We start from the raw sequence: 17,182 nt of genomic DNA on the forward strand, positions 1-17,182 counted from the left end.
AAGTATTACTGTTAAAGTATTACTGAATACATTTGACAGACAGTCATGTACAGGGGTGTAACGGTACATGTTTTCGTACTGAACCATCACGGTATGGATGTCACGGTTTGGTTGGGATTTGGGTGAGGAGAGTAAAACTGTGGACAGCTGGGAGAATGTTTGGCCTGTGTGTTATTCTGTGTGGTTTTACCTTTTGCATGTCCTACTGTTCTGCATTTTGAACATCGGGTTCCTCTCTACAGGACAGCGGTATCTGTTCCCCAAGAAGGCTGTGACTTCCTGCAGCACTGGAGCCAGACTCCTCATCTGTACCAGGACAGTTGTTAAGAACTCAAGAGCTCCCTGAGTAGAGACACACATTGGATTTGATATGATGTGATATCTTAAAATGTTCCTAAAACAGCTGGAGAGGGTGGAGGAAAATTGTGGTTGTTATTTCACTTTGGTCTCCAGGTTTGTATCGATCAGGGAGTGTGTGTGTGTGTGTGTGTGTGTGTGTGTGTGTGTGTGTGTGTTTGTGTGTGTATGTGTGTGTGCGTATGTATGTGTGTGCGTGTGCGTGTGCTTGTGTAGCTGCTGTACCTCATCAGCTATTCCTGAGGCTGAATCTCCAGTATGTCCTTCTGCCAGCTGACCCTAGAAGTGTGAGCAGGCTCTGGAGTTCATGTAGCAGATCTGGGCCAGATTAGGTAACCTAAAATGCAAACACAACAAGTCACATCACACATCAACATCATGATCTTCAATGGCAATACAGAAACTGAGTAAAATGTAAAATAGATGCATGTTTTTATCTCTTAAATCAGGTCATTCTGGGAAACTGACCTTTTCCATTTCTTTCGTGAAAATTATTCGGCAGCTTGTTTGTTGCTTGTGTCTCTGTGTGAAAGTATGTGTGTGTAAATTTACTCACCTAAGCAAGCAGACCTATTAAGTACCAGGTAACGGTTAGGCTGCCTGCGGTTCTGTGGGTTGATGACCTGTGCGGTATAATCAGTGGATGCCATGCTTTTTGGTTCTAGACAGAGAGACACACACACACACGGTCAATAGACACAGCCCGCAACAGGCTGTGTAAGCAAAGTCACATTGAGATTCACCTTCCAATCAGCAGGTCCCCACAACATGAATTATTATTACCTGGTCAAAGGTTAGGGTGAGGGTCGGGGTTAGCTAGGTAGAGATTATGGTTAAGGTCAGGGTAAGTGTCCAGGAAATGTATGTAAGTCAGTGCAATGTTAAGTGACTGAAAAAAAGTTTGTGTGTGTGACATGGCAAGTAATGTTGGCAAAAAATGGACAAATACATTTGATTTATTACCGTTTTATTTATTTTTTTAGTTAGTGAGCCATATGCTCATACTCTAAAGTCAAAGCAAGTGGTGTGCATGTTGTTCTCCACTCATTTTGCACACTTAAGTCTGACACTGACAAAAGCTCTCACCTTCTCCTGCCTTCTCCACGGCGAGTGAACAAAATGTAAGCATTACAACCTTAGCTGTAACAAAGTCACTCAGTACTGTGACAGTTTAGCTTTAAGCAGGTGGTGACAAACTGCTCAGGACTACAAACAGACGTACTCGACTGGCTGCTGCAGTTTTTGATTGATAGCTAGACAAGTTTTAGTGCCTGTTAATAATAAATGTTTTCCATATTGATTTAAATACTTTTATCATCTCCAGGTCATTTCTTGTTTCTGCTACTGTCATGATACAACAAACTTAAATTGAATAAATAAACCGAATTAAACTGTACAAATAGTAAACACCTAGCATAAACACAACTGTCACAATGAATACATAAATAACTTAATAATGAACTTCCCTTATACCCCCTTCAACCGCCTACTACAAGACTGAACTAACCTGTATTTCTTGTTGCTGAATCATTCTGATGTCTTGATCTGCAGTTGAAATAGGAGGACCTGAGGTGACCAGTGAAGGTCTAAAAGGCTTAAGCTGTCGAAAAATGACAACATGTGATTAAAGATGAATATACAAGTGCAATGAGCATTAACGAAGATAGCTGGAGATAGGAAGGCAATGACTAGGTTGGACATCATTTGTCTGTATTGTCTGTGCATCTTTTCTGGTGAGGTTATAGATCAGGGGTGTCAAAACTTTTCATGCCAGGAAGAAAGAATTAAAATCCTGAGCCATGAGTCTTTAAGAGACTATCTTCATAAGTGAGTTTTAAGCACTTGGTACTGTACACTTGAATTCGCAGTAAGAGGATTTTATCACTATTTAATGTCTCTCAGCAGTAAATATCAGTCCTAATGGAAGCAGTGACCATGGCCTTGGACTGAAGATTTGCTGTCAGTCAGGTGTAAGTCTTATAATGGAGGTTCAAAGTACATCTCGGAGGTGACTGTCAGTCATCATTGACCTCAGTCTGCTCTTGTTCAGTGTACCAACATTGAATTTTTGCTCACATGTTTATGTGGAAAGGTTTAAACCTTTTGGCATGGAGCCACATCTTCAGAAATCTGGACTTATCAAAACAAATTCATTTCAATTAGCTCCAACTGCATCCAATACTCCTTCCACAGCAACAGAGAAAGGGTTTGAGGACAGGTTCACGTTCTTCACAATGGCAGTCAAACTTCAGAAGTGCTAGTGACATTCAGTGATGTTAGCATGGCAGTAGTCAGTCAAGCGTGCACGTGTAGTGACTCCACCAGCCTCAATGCTTACTTTGGAGTCAGCAAGCAAATTTTAAATGGTAAATGGACTGTACTTTTTGACACCTTTCTAGTCTTAGCGACCACTCAAAGTGCTTTACAACACAAGTCAGCATTCACCCATTCACACACTTATTCATACACTGGTAACAGAGGCTACCATGCAAGGTGCCACCTGCTCATCAGGAGCGATAATCATTCATGTGCATGCATACACCGATGGAAGAGCCAACTGGAGAGATTTGGGGTTCAGTATTTTTCCCAAGGATACTTCGGCGTGTAGACTGCAGGGGCCAGGAATCGAAACAAGAATGGTGGGTGACTGCTCTGCTTCCTGGCCCAAATGAGCAAATGAATAAGTTTTAACAATAAGCACTTTGATGTTACTCCAAATCAAGCTATGTAGAATAAAATTAACTGCAAAAAATGAGTTTTTTGTGTTGAATTTCTTGATGTGCACTGTCCCAGCCAATACAACTGGAACCAGATCAACAGGATTCACGAGTGAGTAGATGCTGTTTGTATTTGTGATGCTATCAATAGTTTTACCTCACTGTTAGAAAAAATGTATATGTAGACACATCAGTGCTTGCTACTGTTCATTGTAACTGCGTCAGCATGGCCGCCATATCGGGCTACATGTAGGCTATCCATCAAGGCAGGAGAGATGTCCAATACAAATTTAGTTCTTAGCTCACATAAATATATAAAGATATTTATAAATGTCATTTTGAGAACCTTTCTGTTACATAACATCTAAAAAGAGATGAACAGATTTTCTTTACCTGACATAAGTTAGCTTTACCAAGTACCCGGGCTCCAACACGAGGAAGGCCTCAAAATTTCAGATCATTGTCTAAAACACTGTCGTTTGTTTTATTCTGCGATGTTTCCTTGTAATTCATTTTGCTTTTCATGTGACTATTAACCGCACTGCTTGGTTTCTTACCTCAGGTCAGCTGAAGTTCACCTGCTCAGCATCAGAGACGAGCATGGAGCGACACTCCGCGGCTCACACGATGAACAACACTTGTCCAAATGCGGAGGTTCAATGTTTGTCCCTTACGCGCATCCGTTGAACGGTGTTATCATGTCTGCCCCCTTCATGGTAAGTTACCCTTCAAGTTTTAAGTAATTATTACACTTACATGACACATTTAAACATTTTTTTTACTTGCTACTTTCTAAATGAAAGCTTGTAGCCTTTTATAGGGCCGTGGTTACAGCCAGGTGATAGGCTGAAGCGTAAGCTATTATTAGAGTCTTTGCTAGGAGGCTGACTGTAACGTTAGCTCATGTTAGCTAACATGTTGTTTTTTAACGCTATATTAGTCATCCTAGCAAAGCGGGATTTATCATTTTCATTGGAGTTTTAAGTGGCATATATATTTTGGTTACCTATAAATACGGTTTAGCTCTTTCATGATTTCTAACGTTAAAGGTAGCCTTTCAGGCTCCTCTGCCTGTGTGTAATGATCAAAATGAAGGGTTCAGACAAAAAGTTCAACAAAAGCGCTGTTGGCATCAGGCGTGTGTGTTTTGTTTCTCATATTCTCTACTGAGACTTTATCTGACAAGAACAGATACAGTTGGTCACTGTGTCCTGTCCATGTCCGTCCTGTCTGTCCTCACAGTCTCTACACAGATGTTGCCAGCGGTCGGCTCTCCTCACCGTTGCCAGGCGACCTTGGAGCTCCAGCTCTGTGTCTCCTCCTCCTCTGCACAGGAGGATTCTCCTCTTCCTCACCCAGCGTTTCTATGATGTAGAGATGCTCCTCAGCTGGAGGTCTCAGCTGAGGAGGAAGGGGATTCAGAAGAAGAATGCGTAAGAAACCTTTTGGCTGTCTTTGAGCTGGTATCTGTTGCAGGCTCGCCTCCAGCTGAATGCACACCACTCTCTGCATTATAGCTGCAATTACAATCAGTACACTTGAACAAAAAGTTCCTCACAGTTACTGCTGAGCACACAAAAAGTTTCTTTTTATTTTCATATCTAGAGCTGAATGTGACTGTGATAACAGCAATTTCTGAAATAGATTAGCATTGGTAATGCTCATAATATAACAGTTCTTTAGGCTCTGACATAACAGCCATGACAAGGTGCTGTAAGTCGGTTTCAGGTGCAGTTTGTTATTGTACTTTTGAATTCATGTGAATATTTGTCCATCTTCTTTTCTCTGCTGTCTTTCACAGTTACTATGGCTACAGTCAGAAGTATTACGGGCAAAACATAGCAGCAGCGTATTATATCTTGAGTATGAAGGGAGGATTTAGGTAAGAACCTTGTTTTTCCTTGCTTCTGCAATGTTATCTGTCATATGGATACAAGATGATCACACAGCATATTTAATTATAACTCTTACAGCTCCTTTTTTCTCAACCTGTTGTTCACGTGTTTGACATTATTACATCTTTATATCTTATAGGATTTGCTGCTTTACTTTGTCATTTATGAGATAAATGAAGAGTCTTTGGGTTTTTGACTGGTGGTTGAACAAAAGCAGCAATTTGAAGACTTCACTTTGGGCTCTGGGAATACTGTGATGATTTTTCACAATTTTTCTCAATTTTCTCTTTTTCTTTAACATTTTATAGACGATTAATTGTAAAATTAATCAGCAGATTAATCGATAAGGACAGGAATCATTGGTTGCCGCCCTATATATAACATTGTGAAGAATAGCCATCAGAAGTTCCCAGAATGGCATCTTCAAATGCTCTTTTGTCTGACAAACCATCCAAAACCAAAGAGTATAAATTACAGTGATATGAAACAGAGAAAAAGCAGCAAATCTTCACATTGAAAAAGTGAATATTTTCAAGATTCTGCTTTAAAAATCACGATAAATCAATAACTAAGTGTATTCTGATTTTCTGTTGATTGACCAATTGATTGGGGATTGACTTTTTGCAAACAGCCGGCTGTCTGACTCCTTGAATATTTGCATTTGATGTCTTCAAATGAGTTTAAATGCACTCAATACATTCAGAAAAAAATCTTTGGCTCATCACTTTTTTGGCCAATAAACATGTTAAGTTTTTTGTATGCAACGTTGCTTCTTTGATATATTTGCATATAATCTGTAATAATGCAGCAAAATTGAATAGTCATGTTTCAAATGTGCTGTTCTGATCCAGTTTCCATGTGATTGTCTGTGTTGTGCCCTCAGGTTTGTTGGCCAATCAGAGTGGTTCCGCGCAGACCAGAGGGGCAAGTTTAAATGGGACTTCATGGATCACAAAGATTCACCCCTGGAGGAAATAAACATGAACCACACACTCATCAACTACACAGGACTGGGGAACCTGGGTAATGAGCACCAACTCAGCCTTTTCTATTTGCTTTTTTCTTTCCTTTCAAAATAATTTTCTACTGTAACCTTATTTTCTCTCTGTCAGGCACATGCATTATTTATTAATTTCAATGATATTCTGTTTGTAAGTTCAGTGTTTCTGATCTGCTTTGTCCTCCCTCAGAGGGGCAGCGATCTTTGCGGACACTGTCATTACGAGGATGTCCTGAAGTGGACGACTGGTTCCTCGCCCGGCTTCATATGTTCCAGGACTCCCTGGAGGAACTGGACATCTCTTACTGTCCACGCATCACCACAGGTGGCCTGGCTGCACTCAGGAATCTCAAGTAATTATCCAAACACTCACAACATAGCCTACTTATTTTAACCAAAACACTACTGTTGCATTGAGTACCTCCAATTTTGTGTGTTGCAGAGGACTGCGGCAGCTGGACGTGTCATCCCTTCCTGGGATATCAAGTCCTGGGTTGGTCACTATCCTGCTGGAGGAGATGTTACCACAGTGTCAGGTCACTGCTACTGGCTACAACTTCAGCCTGAGGCAGGGGGGAGGAGAGGGTAGCGAGGAGCAAGTGCAAGGGCAGAGGTAGCACATGGACAAGAACGGTTCCAAAACGGTTAAACTGACATCAAGTCTTGACACACTCCAGGATTAACCAGTAAGACTTCTATTTGATTGGACACTGACATCATCCAATTAGATATGAGCATGACAAAGTGAGTAGAAGGTGTGGAAAAAATGTGTGCCCGCTCAAATTTGTTGGATTATTTGGCATTGACAACTAAGGTATGACTGCTCATGTTATTTACCTCCTGGATCATCTTGTTGTCAAGAGTGTAAAAAGGGAGAATTTATGCAAATCATGTCTGTTTCAAGCTACTTACACTTTGCCAGCACATTTGGTAACGATTATCTGTGCTGAAATGTAAATATGATTGTAAATGTACTGAATAAAGATTTATTGTTCAATATTGTTACATGCAATCCCTCTGCTGGCCAGGACACACATTTGTAGCTGATGAGTAGTCTCCCATCCTCCCAGGTGAAAGTGGTCTGAGTGGTTGAGGATAACCAAAAAGAGGTGGTAGGGCACTATGCTCGCTCTCTCTTCCTTCCACCATCTGACCAGAGCAGCACTCAGTCAGCCTGGAGGCTCTGTAGGGGGTCGTAACAAATTTTTATTTTTCATTTTTATTATTGTAAATGAATGACCTTTGTCTCTGAACCCACAAGTACTGTTCAACAGACAATGAATCCATGTGGCCACACATATATTTCTAATCTTCACTGTGCTTCACCGAAGCTTATGTGAGGAAACTAAAGCCCATAATCCAGTATGAGCCTTGTACTGCAGCATTGCATTGAGCAGCTGAGGACACAAATAAGACTGGGGGACGAGAGTGAAAGGGAATGAAGATGTCACAGCTACTTTTGTATGTAAAGATGACTACAATGATTTGGTATCCGGTATTGATATGAACCCAGCTTTCTATATGACCTACTTCTCAAGGCATTTCAGAGGGCGCTGCCTGCTTTAAAGTTGCACACAGCAAATGTATGTAGAACTTAAACTCTCATTTTAGTCATGTAAATTAACAGTGGGCTTGTTGGTAGAGTTAAGATATTGTTATAATATTGTTAATAGAGGTCAATGTGACGTTTAACAGAAGAGTAAGTTCGATGTGCGGTAGGAACCAATTGCTATTGGAAGTGGGTCACAAAAAACACGGACAGTGTTTCTGACGGACAACAACAAGACCTCCTAGCTGAGCACCAACTGCAGCGGATAATTGCCGTAACTTTGTAAAATCTTGATTTAATATTTATTGTCACTCGGATCCTTGTGGTGAAAGGGTCTCAGTAGGCAGATAAATGTCTGATGCATCAGGTAAGATGACTGTCTGATGCGAACATTGAGTTACAACTTTGACAGACGGTTTTACACCGCGCTAGCTAGTCTAGCTAGCTAGGCAACTAACACGACCATCTACATGAGGAAATATTTATTGAGGCAGACTTTGACGTGTTATTTAATTTCGCCTTTGTAGAGCTTCCCAAAAAAGAAGAGGAGGAGGTTACACCTGAACCAGAGGTAAGAAAACCACTTTATCTGCAGCTATGAGGCGAGCTAACGAGTGTTAGCACGTACCGTGAGGTTATTGTTACTTAGCCGGTTGTCAAATTTGAACTGTCCAAACAAAGCAGTCATTGTCTGTCACGTTGATAACGCAGATGTCAGAATAAAGAAACAGCTATTCATAATGGATTACTGCTCATACAGTCATTGTTTTAATGCCAGTACTGTGTCATTTGTAGGAGCAGTCCGACGACAGCAGTGAAGAGGAAGCTGCAGGAGCCACAGAGAGTATGTGAAAATAATAATATCCGAGAGTGGGGCACAGCAATTAAATACAAAGTACTAATCTCTGACAGCTGTTTTTCAGTCAATACTACATCTGGTACATTACTATTATCATTCATAGCTCATTTAGATTAAGTAGATTCTTCTGCTGCTGCTTTTATCCGTATGCAATGCATAGAAGAAATACCACAGTACAGAAATACCTTCTTACAAGTAAAAGTCCTACATTCATAAAACAAAAGTACTAAAGCATTCGCATCAAATTAAACGGTAAGTACTACAAGTACTCATTATGCACAGTAGTCTATTTCAGAATCGTATACATGATATTTTTGGTTGATAATTTTTGATGCATTAATGTTTCTGTTTAATGTCGCAGCTGGTAAATGTGAGACTAACTGAACTACTTTTGTATGCTGTGTTTAAGTGTAATCTATAATAATACATAGTCATTTAGTAGTTGAGTTATATTTGGTATTAAAGCTGCTGTAAACATGGTCATCATTTTTTGCTAACATCCCATCAGTTTTACAGTTAGTAATCCCTTCCCTCCTCTCTATGTCACCACCACTTGAATGTAAAGTGGTAATCACCAGACATATCAGGAAACCGGTGGATCTGCTCTCTACGTGTTCATGAGTAGATAGGACCGCCTCTTTATGAAGTTCTCTGTCCTAATTGAATAAAGTGGGCAGGGGTACCAGAAAATGTCTTTTCTCTTTTACTCCATGAGCGGGAGGAGGAGAGACATGAGTCCTCATTCAATTTATACGTGGACAAGTGGCTGTCATCCTATCTGTCTGCCTGAAAAACAGCGTCCCTGGCAGCGAGAGCCAGGCAGCTCCTGCAGTTGAATGGATTATTGTGACACAATTAAAAACAAAAAAACTTTCACTCACCATTTCTTTGTTGCCTTCCACTATTGCGTTGTTGTAGATACTGTCTCTGGCAGCTAGTATAGAAAGAAAAATCACCGCTAGTGATTTAGTGAACCTCCCCCCCTGGAAAACAGCATCCCTCCTTGTGATTAAGACCCAGACAGGGTCTGCTATTTAGTGATGGCAATTATGTGATGTAATTAAGAGCAAGAAAACTTCTTTGTTACTTTTCACAATACGTGGTGAGTCAGGATCTCAATCACAACACATTACAACAGCATCCATATGATTGTAAACAGTCGGCAGATACATATTTAGATTAACTGATGGAAACCAGGAGAAACATATTTTTTTTAAAAACCACACAAACACACACACACAGATCTCGATGTGATGTGTACTGTCACGCCTCTTTTTGTTCCGCAACGTCGGCATGCTGTGTGAAATGACACACTGGAGCAGCTTCATGCCGGTGCCGCCTGGCTCAGTGTGAACAAACAAAGGCAGCGTGGAATTTAGAACTATTTAAAATGTAATTTATCAAATAAATGTAGTGAAAGTACAATATTTGCCTTGATGTGGTGTTGTAGAACTTAAAGTAGCATAAAATGGAAATAGTAAAGTACAAGTACATAAAAATTGTACTTCACTACAATAAGTTGGGTAAATGAGTTTAGTTGTATTCTGCTTATTCTTAAATGTGTTGTCTTCTGCTGTTCCTGCCAGTGGACTTCCTGCGTAACCTCTTCTCCAGCACCCTGGGACTCGGCTCACCAGACAAAGTCCTGGATGAGCTGACTCTGGAAGGAGTGGCCCAATACATAAAGAGTGGAAAATGTGAGTCTTTTCCTGATTCCATTCTGCTCATCCATTATTTCTGACTACAGTGAATTTGATTTCAATCTACAAGCCTCTTATAATAATGCATTTGGTATTGATCTAAGTCAGAAGTTTCTCTGCATCCACACAGGTAAAAACATCCTCTGCATGGTTGGAGCAGGAATATCCACATGTGAGTATCTCGGTTTGAATGTCACAGATCATTTAAAGGTATAAATCTACTTCAAATAATATTTTTTCTCTTTAATTTTTCATCTGTAACCCTCAACACGTGTCCTTCCACAGCGGCTGGGATCCCTGATTTCCGCTCACCTGGAACTGGCCTGTATGCAAACTTGCAGAAATATAACCTGCCTTACCCGGAGGCCATCTTCCAGATAGATTACTTCAAGGTGTTTAAAAGATTGCTTTCTTGGAAGTATACTTGGAATTATAACCTGTTTAATCAACAGTATAACTAAAAAGCTAACTCTCTTCGATTTCTCTTTGTATGTGGTGTAATGCCAAGACTATTCTAATTTTGGGTTGAAAAGGTTTGGGACTTGAACTCAAAAACAGAAACAGTGCACACTAAACCTCAGACCATTTTTCAGTCAGATGGGCCAATACTTATTGTCCACTATGGCTAATTGCTGAGTATACACTTGTACAGTCATCTGACAACCGTCCTGTCCAGTTGCTATAACAACATGTAACATTTTTCTTCGTCTTCAATCTCAGAAACATCCAGAGCCTTTCTTCGCCTTGGCCAGGGAGCTTTACCCAGGACAGTTTAAGGTATAAAACACTTCTTGCCGCCACAAATAAATGTTAAAAATGAAATCACTGTGTTCAATACCACATCGAACATTTAAGCTTAAAATCTAACTTCAGAAAACAATCAGAGGACTCACAGCTGTTTGTTCTCTTGTGGTTGACTGTTATTGGTGTTTAGCCGACAGTCTGTCACTACTTCATGAAGCTGCTGAAGGACAAGGGGCTCCTGAGACGCTGCTACTCACAGGTAGGAAAACAAACAGTCTCCACTTCACATGCTGAACATCAACTCTTTCTATTGTTGTATTGACATTAAAATATGTGTGTGTTCATTCAGAATATTGACACTCTTGAGCGGGTGGCCGGCCTCGAGGGAGACGATCTAATTGAAGCTCACGGAACGTTTTACACCTCTCACTGTATCAGCTTCTGCTGCCGCAAGGAGTACAACCTGGACTGGATGAAAGGTGTATTGGTTTGCCTTTTAAATGTTGGAGCTTGAGCTATGATTAGAGCCATTCAGGACTTTAACCTCCTCCCTCTGCCTTGCAGAAAAAATCTTTTCTGATGACATTCCCAAATGTGACAAGTGCAGCAGTTTGGTCAAGCCAGGTCAGTGGATCTTTGTCTCTCTGTTGGGTTTTCAATTATTTTCTGTTTATTTTTGCTCTGTGAGCATTGTCCTACTTGTCTGAATGTACTTTTGTTATACTTCCATCTTCCTTCCATTCTTCAAACCCTTTTGTGTACCATTTTCTATATTTTGTACATTACAAACATGAAACGCTTCACGAATTGACACGCAAGTTCGTGAAGCGTTTCCACATTTTGAATTGCCTGTGCTGTCCCAAGCCCTTCTCGAGCAACTGAGGGGGATGCGTCTCCTGTATAAAGTGGCTGGAATTCCTGGTGGTCTGTGTCAAATTGCACATCCAAAGTCATTACACAGTGAGTGCAAGGAGGGCAACACCTCACCCAGAAGGTTTAGCGCTGGTGAGCGCTCTGTGTTAAACAGTCCTTAACGGTGCTACAGGGGAGGGGCGTGTGACTCCAAGCTCCCTGTGTTGTGACCTAAGTTAACGCTGGCGACGAGTATCAGTCGGGCGTGCCAAGCATGAGGTGATCAAGGAAAGAGCTAGGGCAAACGTTGCTGAGACCAATTCCAAACCGGGCCTTTACTCAAACCAAGGACACATGTTGAGCATCAGGTTCCAGATGTCAAGGCGAACTGTGAGCTGTCCCCACTCTTGTGATAAAGATTTATTTCACATCTTAAATACGATATGTTGTTGTAATCATCTCAACTAAAACATATCGTTGCTGTGTTACTGTTATTTTCAGTTTTAGTATTTACATCTCAGTTTTATACCTGAAATCAGGCAGCCTTCTTCGACACGCCGTCTTGCTCGCAGCAGTCAGGGTCCAAGTAGATTACCTGGGAGGGAGGTAGAGCCCTCAGTACTTGAGGACACTGAGAAGAACCTGCCTGTACTCATTGCCGATGTTGGTAGCCCAGGCAGCTGTGTCAGAAGTATTACCTGTGAGCTTGTTCCTCACCTGGACTGTACTTGGAGGTTTCAAATGTTAATGTATGTCTGTGAGCATATGTGAGTGCATACACACACAGCTATTGTGCAGTGCATCTTACAGGAGTGTAGGTAAATTATTCAAACTTAATTCTCTTTAAAGTAAGCAGGTGAATCTGTAATATAACAGAGGACATACAGTTAGAAAAGAGTACATTTATCAAAGCAGTATCATCACATTATCACAGATGTTCTAACATCTTTACAGATTTGAAATCTATATGAAGTGGTTGCATGTGGGTAAGTTGACTGATATTAATAAAAATGTCTCATTTAGCAGCTGTCTTATTTACTTATGTCTAATACTAGTGGACTGTTGAATGACCTCATTTTTATACATGGGTCCATCATGACAGACATGCAGATAACAGAATGTCACTTACAGCACTGTGTCGAGAGTTGAATAAAATGCTTTGCACAGCATGGCCGTTAGCTGGTTTACACAAAGCAATGATGAAATGGTGAATATATTAATTTCCATACAGTATAACTGAAGTTTAACAGTTCAGAAACTAAGTTAATGAAGCTTTGGTTATAACGTTATAAGGTTATAACTGATTGGCTTTCAGTTCTCCACAATCTGAACAAATATTGTACAGTGATTGGAGAGGGTGGGACTTTGCGGTGGATGGCCATTGACCAAAGAATTGGAACAACTGGAACATAGATAAAGGCACACTCAGTGCTAAATAACTGTGTCACCATATATCTCAGTGTGCCTTGCTTGTTCTTCACCCAGATATCGTCTTCTTTGGGGAAAATCTGCCCGCCCGGTTCTTCACTTCAATGAAGATGGTGAGCACATAATGACGGTTTATAAGCATGCATGTTCTAAGAGAATGTGTTGCAACACCTCTGCAGAAATAAACTCTTCTCACCTTTTTTATGTACCTGTCAGGACTTTCCTCGCTGTGATCTTCTCATCGTCATGGGGACGTCTCTACAGGTCCAACCTTTTGCAGGCCTAGTCAGCAGGTACTGCAGATCAAGTTTCATATTCCTGAAAGCTGCACTGCTGCAGTAATAATCAGACAGTAGTCTACAAGCCAGTGAGACTTTGCATTTCAGCTGAATCACTGGCATGTTTAAGTAAATGTTTGTTTGACTCTTTCCTTCTTTTAGGGTTTCAAAAAGTTGCCCCAGACTGCTCATTAACATGGAGAAGGCAGGACAGGTGAACCTCCACTCCTCTATCAACCATTTTCTGTCCTTATCTTCATTGTTTTTCTATCTGTGCAGCATTGTTTGTGTGTTTCTCTGTGCAGGCTGATCCTCTGCTGGGGTTGCTGGGTTTTGGAGGAGGGATGGACTTTGACTCAGACAAGGCATACAGGTGATACAGAGATGCGGCTACTTCTTCTCTCCAACTGCTTTATTATATTACCTTTATCCTCCCATTGCAACTTATATATGATTTTTAAAAACTTCTAAACTAGTCAATACTGATTGATACTCTTTAAATATTAAACATGTTAATGTTGTCTTTTTTTAACTGACATCATGCAGTTTACATTTTCACCACCAGAGGGTCCCAAAGCATTATGCATTTGATGATTTAGTGAGATACTTAGTGCTGTACTACATTTCTGCTATACTTACCATTTAACTTTAAGGTACCACTGACAAACTGTCCAGTCATATGTGACAGTGCAACAACTAGGAAGGTGAAACCGCAATTTTACAATTCCCCACTTTGATGCTCAAGTGTGTGTGAGTGTGTGTTATGTCATTAATGTAACAGCACAGTAAATGGACTAAAAATTTGGTCCACAAAACCACTTAATAGATGTTAAAGAAGAAAAACTAAAAATGGGATGCTGATATTTTATAACAGCATCAGTAATGTATGTGCACCAGTGCTGCAAATAAGGAAGTGGTATGGAGCCATGTAGAGGTTCTAACATAGCGTCATTCTTCCTTCTCTCCAGAGATGTGGCACATATCAGTACATGTGATGACGGCTGTTTGGCTCTTGCTGACTTGTTGGGATGGAAGGTAAGTTTCACTGTCATCTTTCATAGATCCAGTACTCATTTCAGGTCGTACTTCTTGTTTTAGCACAGTCCATGTACTACAGTACAATCACACATTATTCTAAGTTAAGTGTAATCACTTCAGTCTGGAGGTAATTAGGCCAATGTGCCCACTTCTAATTAACTGAAACGCAATGTTCTATCACAGTTTCCCTCTTAGGGGTCAGTGAAGTTAAGCACAATCTCATTTTTAATTGTATGCTACTGTAGGTGTTATTCCTCTCGTTCCCCCTGTCTTTAATTAATTTTATTCTAAGCTCTCACCATATCCTGCAACACAGACTGAGTTTCCTTACAGATACTCTATCATTAATGCTTAATTTATTATTTTCTAACTGACTCTTCCCATACAGTACTTTACCCTGGTATTTTAAATTAACATACTATCATTTTGAGAGTCATTATCAAGATTTTAATTCTCTTTGCAGGGGGACAACTATTTCTGTAATAAAAACAAATAGTTTGCTCTTATGTCAGTCACTCAGTATTGTCATTTCCAGGGAGGATTGAAAGCAGAGGTCAATATTGTCAGAAATGGAAGAACCATCTACCAACACCTCTTAAGTTCACTAATTAACACATCTATTTCGCTGGTTTGTTTAATCTGAACAAAAACAGAAATGTAAAAAACACATTTTACTGTTCTATTTATGGTTTCATGCTGGAACTATTTCTTGGTAAACAACAGCTTTGGTGCACCTTTGACTGTTCTCATGTTGAGGTTGCCACAAAATGTAACCACAAAATGTTTTCACACAACTGTTTGTGTACAGATTAAACCAACTAGAAGCGGTGTGTCAAACAATAAGCTTTAGCTTTGTATAGGTGATCCATTTTAAATCTAGAAAGAGACGGGCTAGCTGTGTCCCCCTGTTTCTAGTCTTTATGCTAAGCTAAGCTAACCACTGATGGCTCTTGTTTCATATTTAGCGTATAAGCATGAGACTGCTGTCCATACCTGCATCTAACTCTTAGAAAGACTGCAAATAAACCTTTAAGCTTCATTCAACATGAACATTAAATAATTGTTATATCAGTAGAGCTCCTCTAGAAATACCAAAGCTACATGTAGACACACTGATGTGTCTAAATATACAGTAAACAGTTTAGTACAAAGACGACCTGTGGTTGTCATGAAGTCTTGTCAGTGAAGAACTGCAGCAGAAGCAAAAAAAAAAGGTGAGAGCTTTTAAATGTCGGCTTAACCTATTTACGATTTTCCTGTGTGATGTTGTGGTCTTAAGTCACCACTGCAGAGGGACTTTTTTATAAACGTAAAGCATGAGCTGTTATATGTAATAATTCACCGTTCTGCGCACCACACTGTCCTCCGTGTCACCAGGCCTTAGTCATGTTAAATCCCTTGTTTTGCCTCCACTTCTTTGCAGGCAGAGCTGGAAGAGTTGGTGATGCAGGAGCATGCCAGGATTGACAGCAAGGACAAGAAAGAGAAGAGCAGTGAGAGCAAAGGAGCGGCAGCCAAGGCCAGCTCTGCGTCGGTGGCACCAGAGACCAAAAAGGAGGAGTAACTCATTACAAAAGCTCCCTTTCTTCAGAAAAGCTACTGATAGTGGTGTCACAGTTTGGAGTTGGCCCTTAAAGGGAGATTATGGTGCAAGGGTTTTTGTTTGGAAATGAAGCTCATTTTCCATCTGCGGACATGTAATTCTTCTGAACGATCTCACAGGACATCCCTGTGTTGTATGCTCCTGTCCTGTTTGTAAACGTTATTTGCACTTTACTGATTATTAATCTACTTTCCTTTATTTTATTTTGTTTTATATTTTTGCATTAGCTCACATCTGTCTCAGCAGATTTTACCGCAATAGACAGCGAATTGTTCAGACATATCTATATTTCAGAAAAACGTGCAGATCTCAGATTGTGGAAAGCAGTTAAAATCTCCAAAACCGCAGCAGGGTGATCATTTCTCTGCTGCATTATAGGACAAAGTACAATATTGACTCCAAACCAACTATTGAACACATCTGATGGAGTGATTTGGGCCAAGCCACTTCAACTCGGTATATTCATTCAATATCTGATTTCAGTTTAAGTTTCCTCAAAAGATAATCAGGCTGTTTTATCTGTCATCTTTTCCCCCCCAAGCCAAATACTGTTGGCCTGATTGGTCAGTGACTTCCTGATGAGTGAACTGAGGTAGTTGTAAATATAACAATAGGAAAATTGGTCATGTTAGACTTTAACAATGTTCAAGTTAACGCTGTTTTTCATGTTAACCTTCTGCTTATACTTGATTTGACTTCTGTAATATCTTTTAACACAATGTTCTCAGATGTTTATAGAACAACAAATTGTACATGATACGAAAACATAACAGTAACTTTGCACCCTCTACAGTCTGGACCTGACTTTGTCCTTCATTCATTTTGCCTTTTTAAATCTTCAGGGATGGATAAAATGCTGCCGTGACACAAAAAGGATAAAAGCTAAAAATGCTAAAAATAAGGTGTAATGAATCACAAGAAAGTGTTGTTTCATAGGAAACTGCCTGGGCTTTCTGAAAAAGCATGAATTGTTCTGTAATGAAATAAAACAATTACAGGGGAGGGACACAATTACATTACCATCTGTACAAAATAATGGAACACAATACTTAAATTCTGCAATAAATCTGACCTTTTTAAAGCTGATAATGGTCATTTTAGTTGAGATTGTGCCAGAGAGGAGTTCAACTTTGCGGTACTGAATACTGAAGCTTCACGTGTC

General features: G+C 40.2%; 2 protein-coding genes and 1 long non-coding RNA gene across 3 annotated transcripts; 2 read left to right on the top strand and 1 right to left on the bottom strand.

The window, feature by feature from the left end:
* Window positions 1–299: 299 nt before the first annotated feature.
* LOC141010359 (uncharacterized) lies at window positions 300–948 on the bottom strand. The gene is made up of 3 exons (XR_012180184.1): window positions 914–948; window positions 583–694; window positions 300–342 (listed from the first exon to the last, which is right to left on the bottom strand). It is a non-coding gene; the product is annotated as an uncharacterized lncRNA (long non-coding RNA).
* A 2,688-nt stretch (window positions 949–3,636) lies between these two features.
* Window positions 3,637–6,966, top strand: dmac2 (distal membrane arm assembly component 2). The gene is made up of 6 exons (XM_073487868.1): window positions 3,637–3,790; window positions 4,317–4,507; window positions 4,876–4,956; window positions 5,853–5,992; window positions 6,160–6,322; window positions 6,412–6,966. The coding sequence occupies exons 1-6, from the start codon at window positions 3,734–3,736 to the stop codon at window positions 6,584–6,586; spliced, it is 807 nt and encodes a 268-aa protein (XP_073343969.1). The 5' UTR covers window positions 3,637–3,733; the 3' UTR covers window positions 6,587–6,966.
* Window positions 6,967–7,729: 763 nt separating this feature from the next.
* Window positions 7,730–17,109, top strand: sirt2 (sirtuin 2 (silent mating type information regulation 2, homolog) 2 (S. cerevisiae)). Its single transcript, XM_073489903.1, has 16 exons — window positions 7,730–7,885; window positions 8,046–8,089; window positions 8,314–8,362; window positions 9,964–10,074; window positions 10,208–10,249; window positions 10,363–10,469; window positions 10,798–10,854; window positions 11,012–11,080; window positions 11,171–11,300; window positions 11,386–11,445; window positions 13,159–13,214; window positions 13,318–13,394; window positions 13,542–13,593; window positions 13,685–13,752; window positions 14,348–14,414; window positions 15,841–17,109. Exons 1-16 carry the CDS (start codon window positions 7,870–7,872, stop codon window positions 15,979–15,981), a joined length of 1,146 nt encoding a protein of 381 aa, XP_073346004.1. The 5' UTR covers window positions 7,730–7,869; the 3' UTR covers window positions 15,982–17,109.
* Window positions 17,110–17,182: the final 73 nt, after the last annotated feature.

The sequence above is a fragment of the Pagrus major genome, chromosome 2 (genome assembly GCF_040436345.1).
Source record: "Pagrus major chromosome 2, Pma_NU_1.0".
NCBI lineage: Eukaryota > Metazoa > Chordata > Actinopteri > Spariformes > Sparidae > Pagrus > Pagrus major.

What these genes read in the sequence shown, in the direction of transcription:
- dmac2 (XM_073487868.1), top strand. Translation starts at nt 3,734, where the DNA reads ATGTTTGTCCCTTACGCGCATCCGTTGAACGGTGTTATCATGTCTGCC. An exon ending in AGTATGAAGGGAGGATTTAG is followed by an intron (nt 4,957 to 5,852) that starts GTAAGAACCTTG and finishes TTGTGCCCTCAG; the next exon opens with GTTTGTTGGCCAATCAGAGT. An exon ending in CACAGGACTGGGGAACCTGG is followed by an intron (nt 5,993 to 6,159) that starts GTAATGAGCACC and finishes GTCCTCCCTCAG; the next exon opens with AGGGGCAGCGATCTTTGCGG.
- sirt2 (XM_073489903.1), top strand. An exon ending in TGGAGCAGGAATATCCACAT is followed by an intron (nt 10,250 to 10,362) that starts GTGAGTATCTCG and finishes GTCCTTCCACAG; the next exon opens with CGGCTGGGATCCCTGATTTC. An exon ending in TCTTCACTTCAATGAAGATG is followed by an intron (nt 13,215 to 13,317) that starts GTGAGCACATAA and finishes TGTACCTGTCAG; the next exon opens with GACTTTCCTCGCTGTGATCT.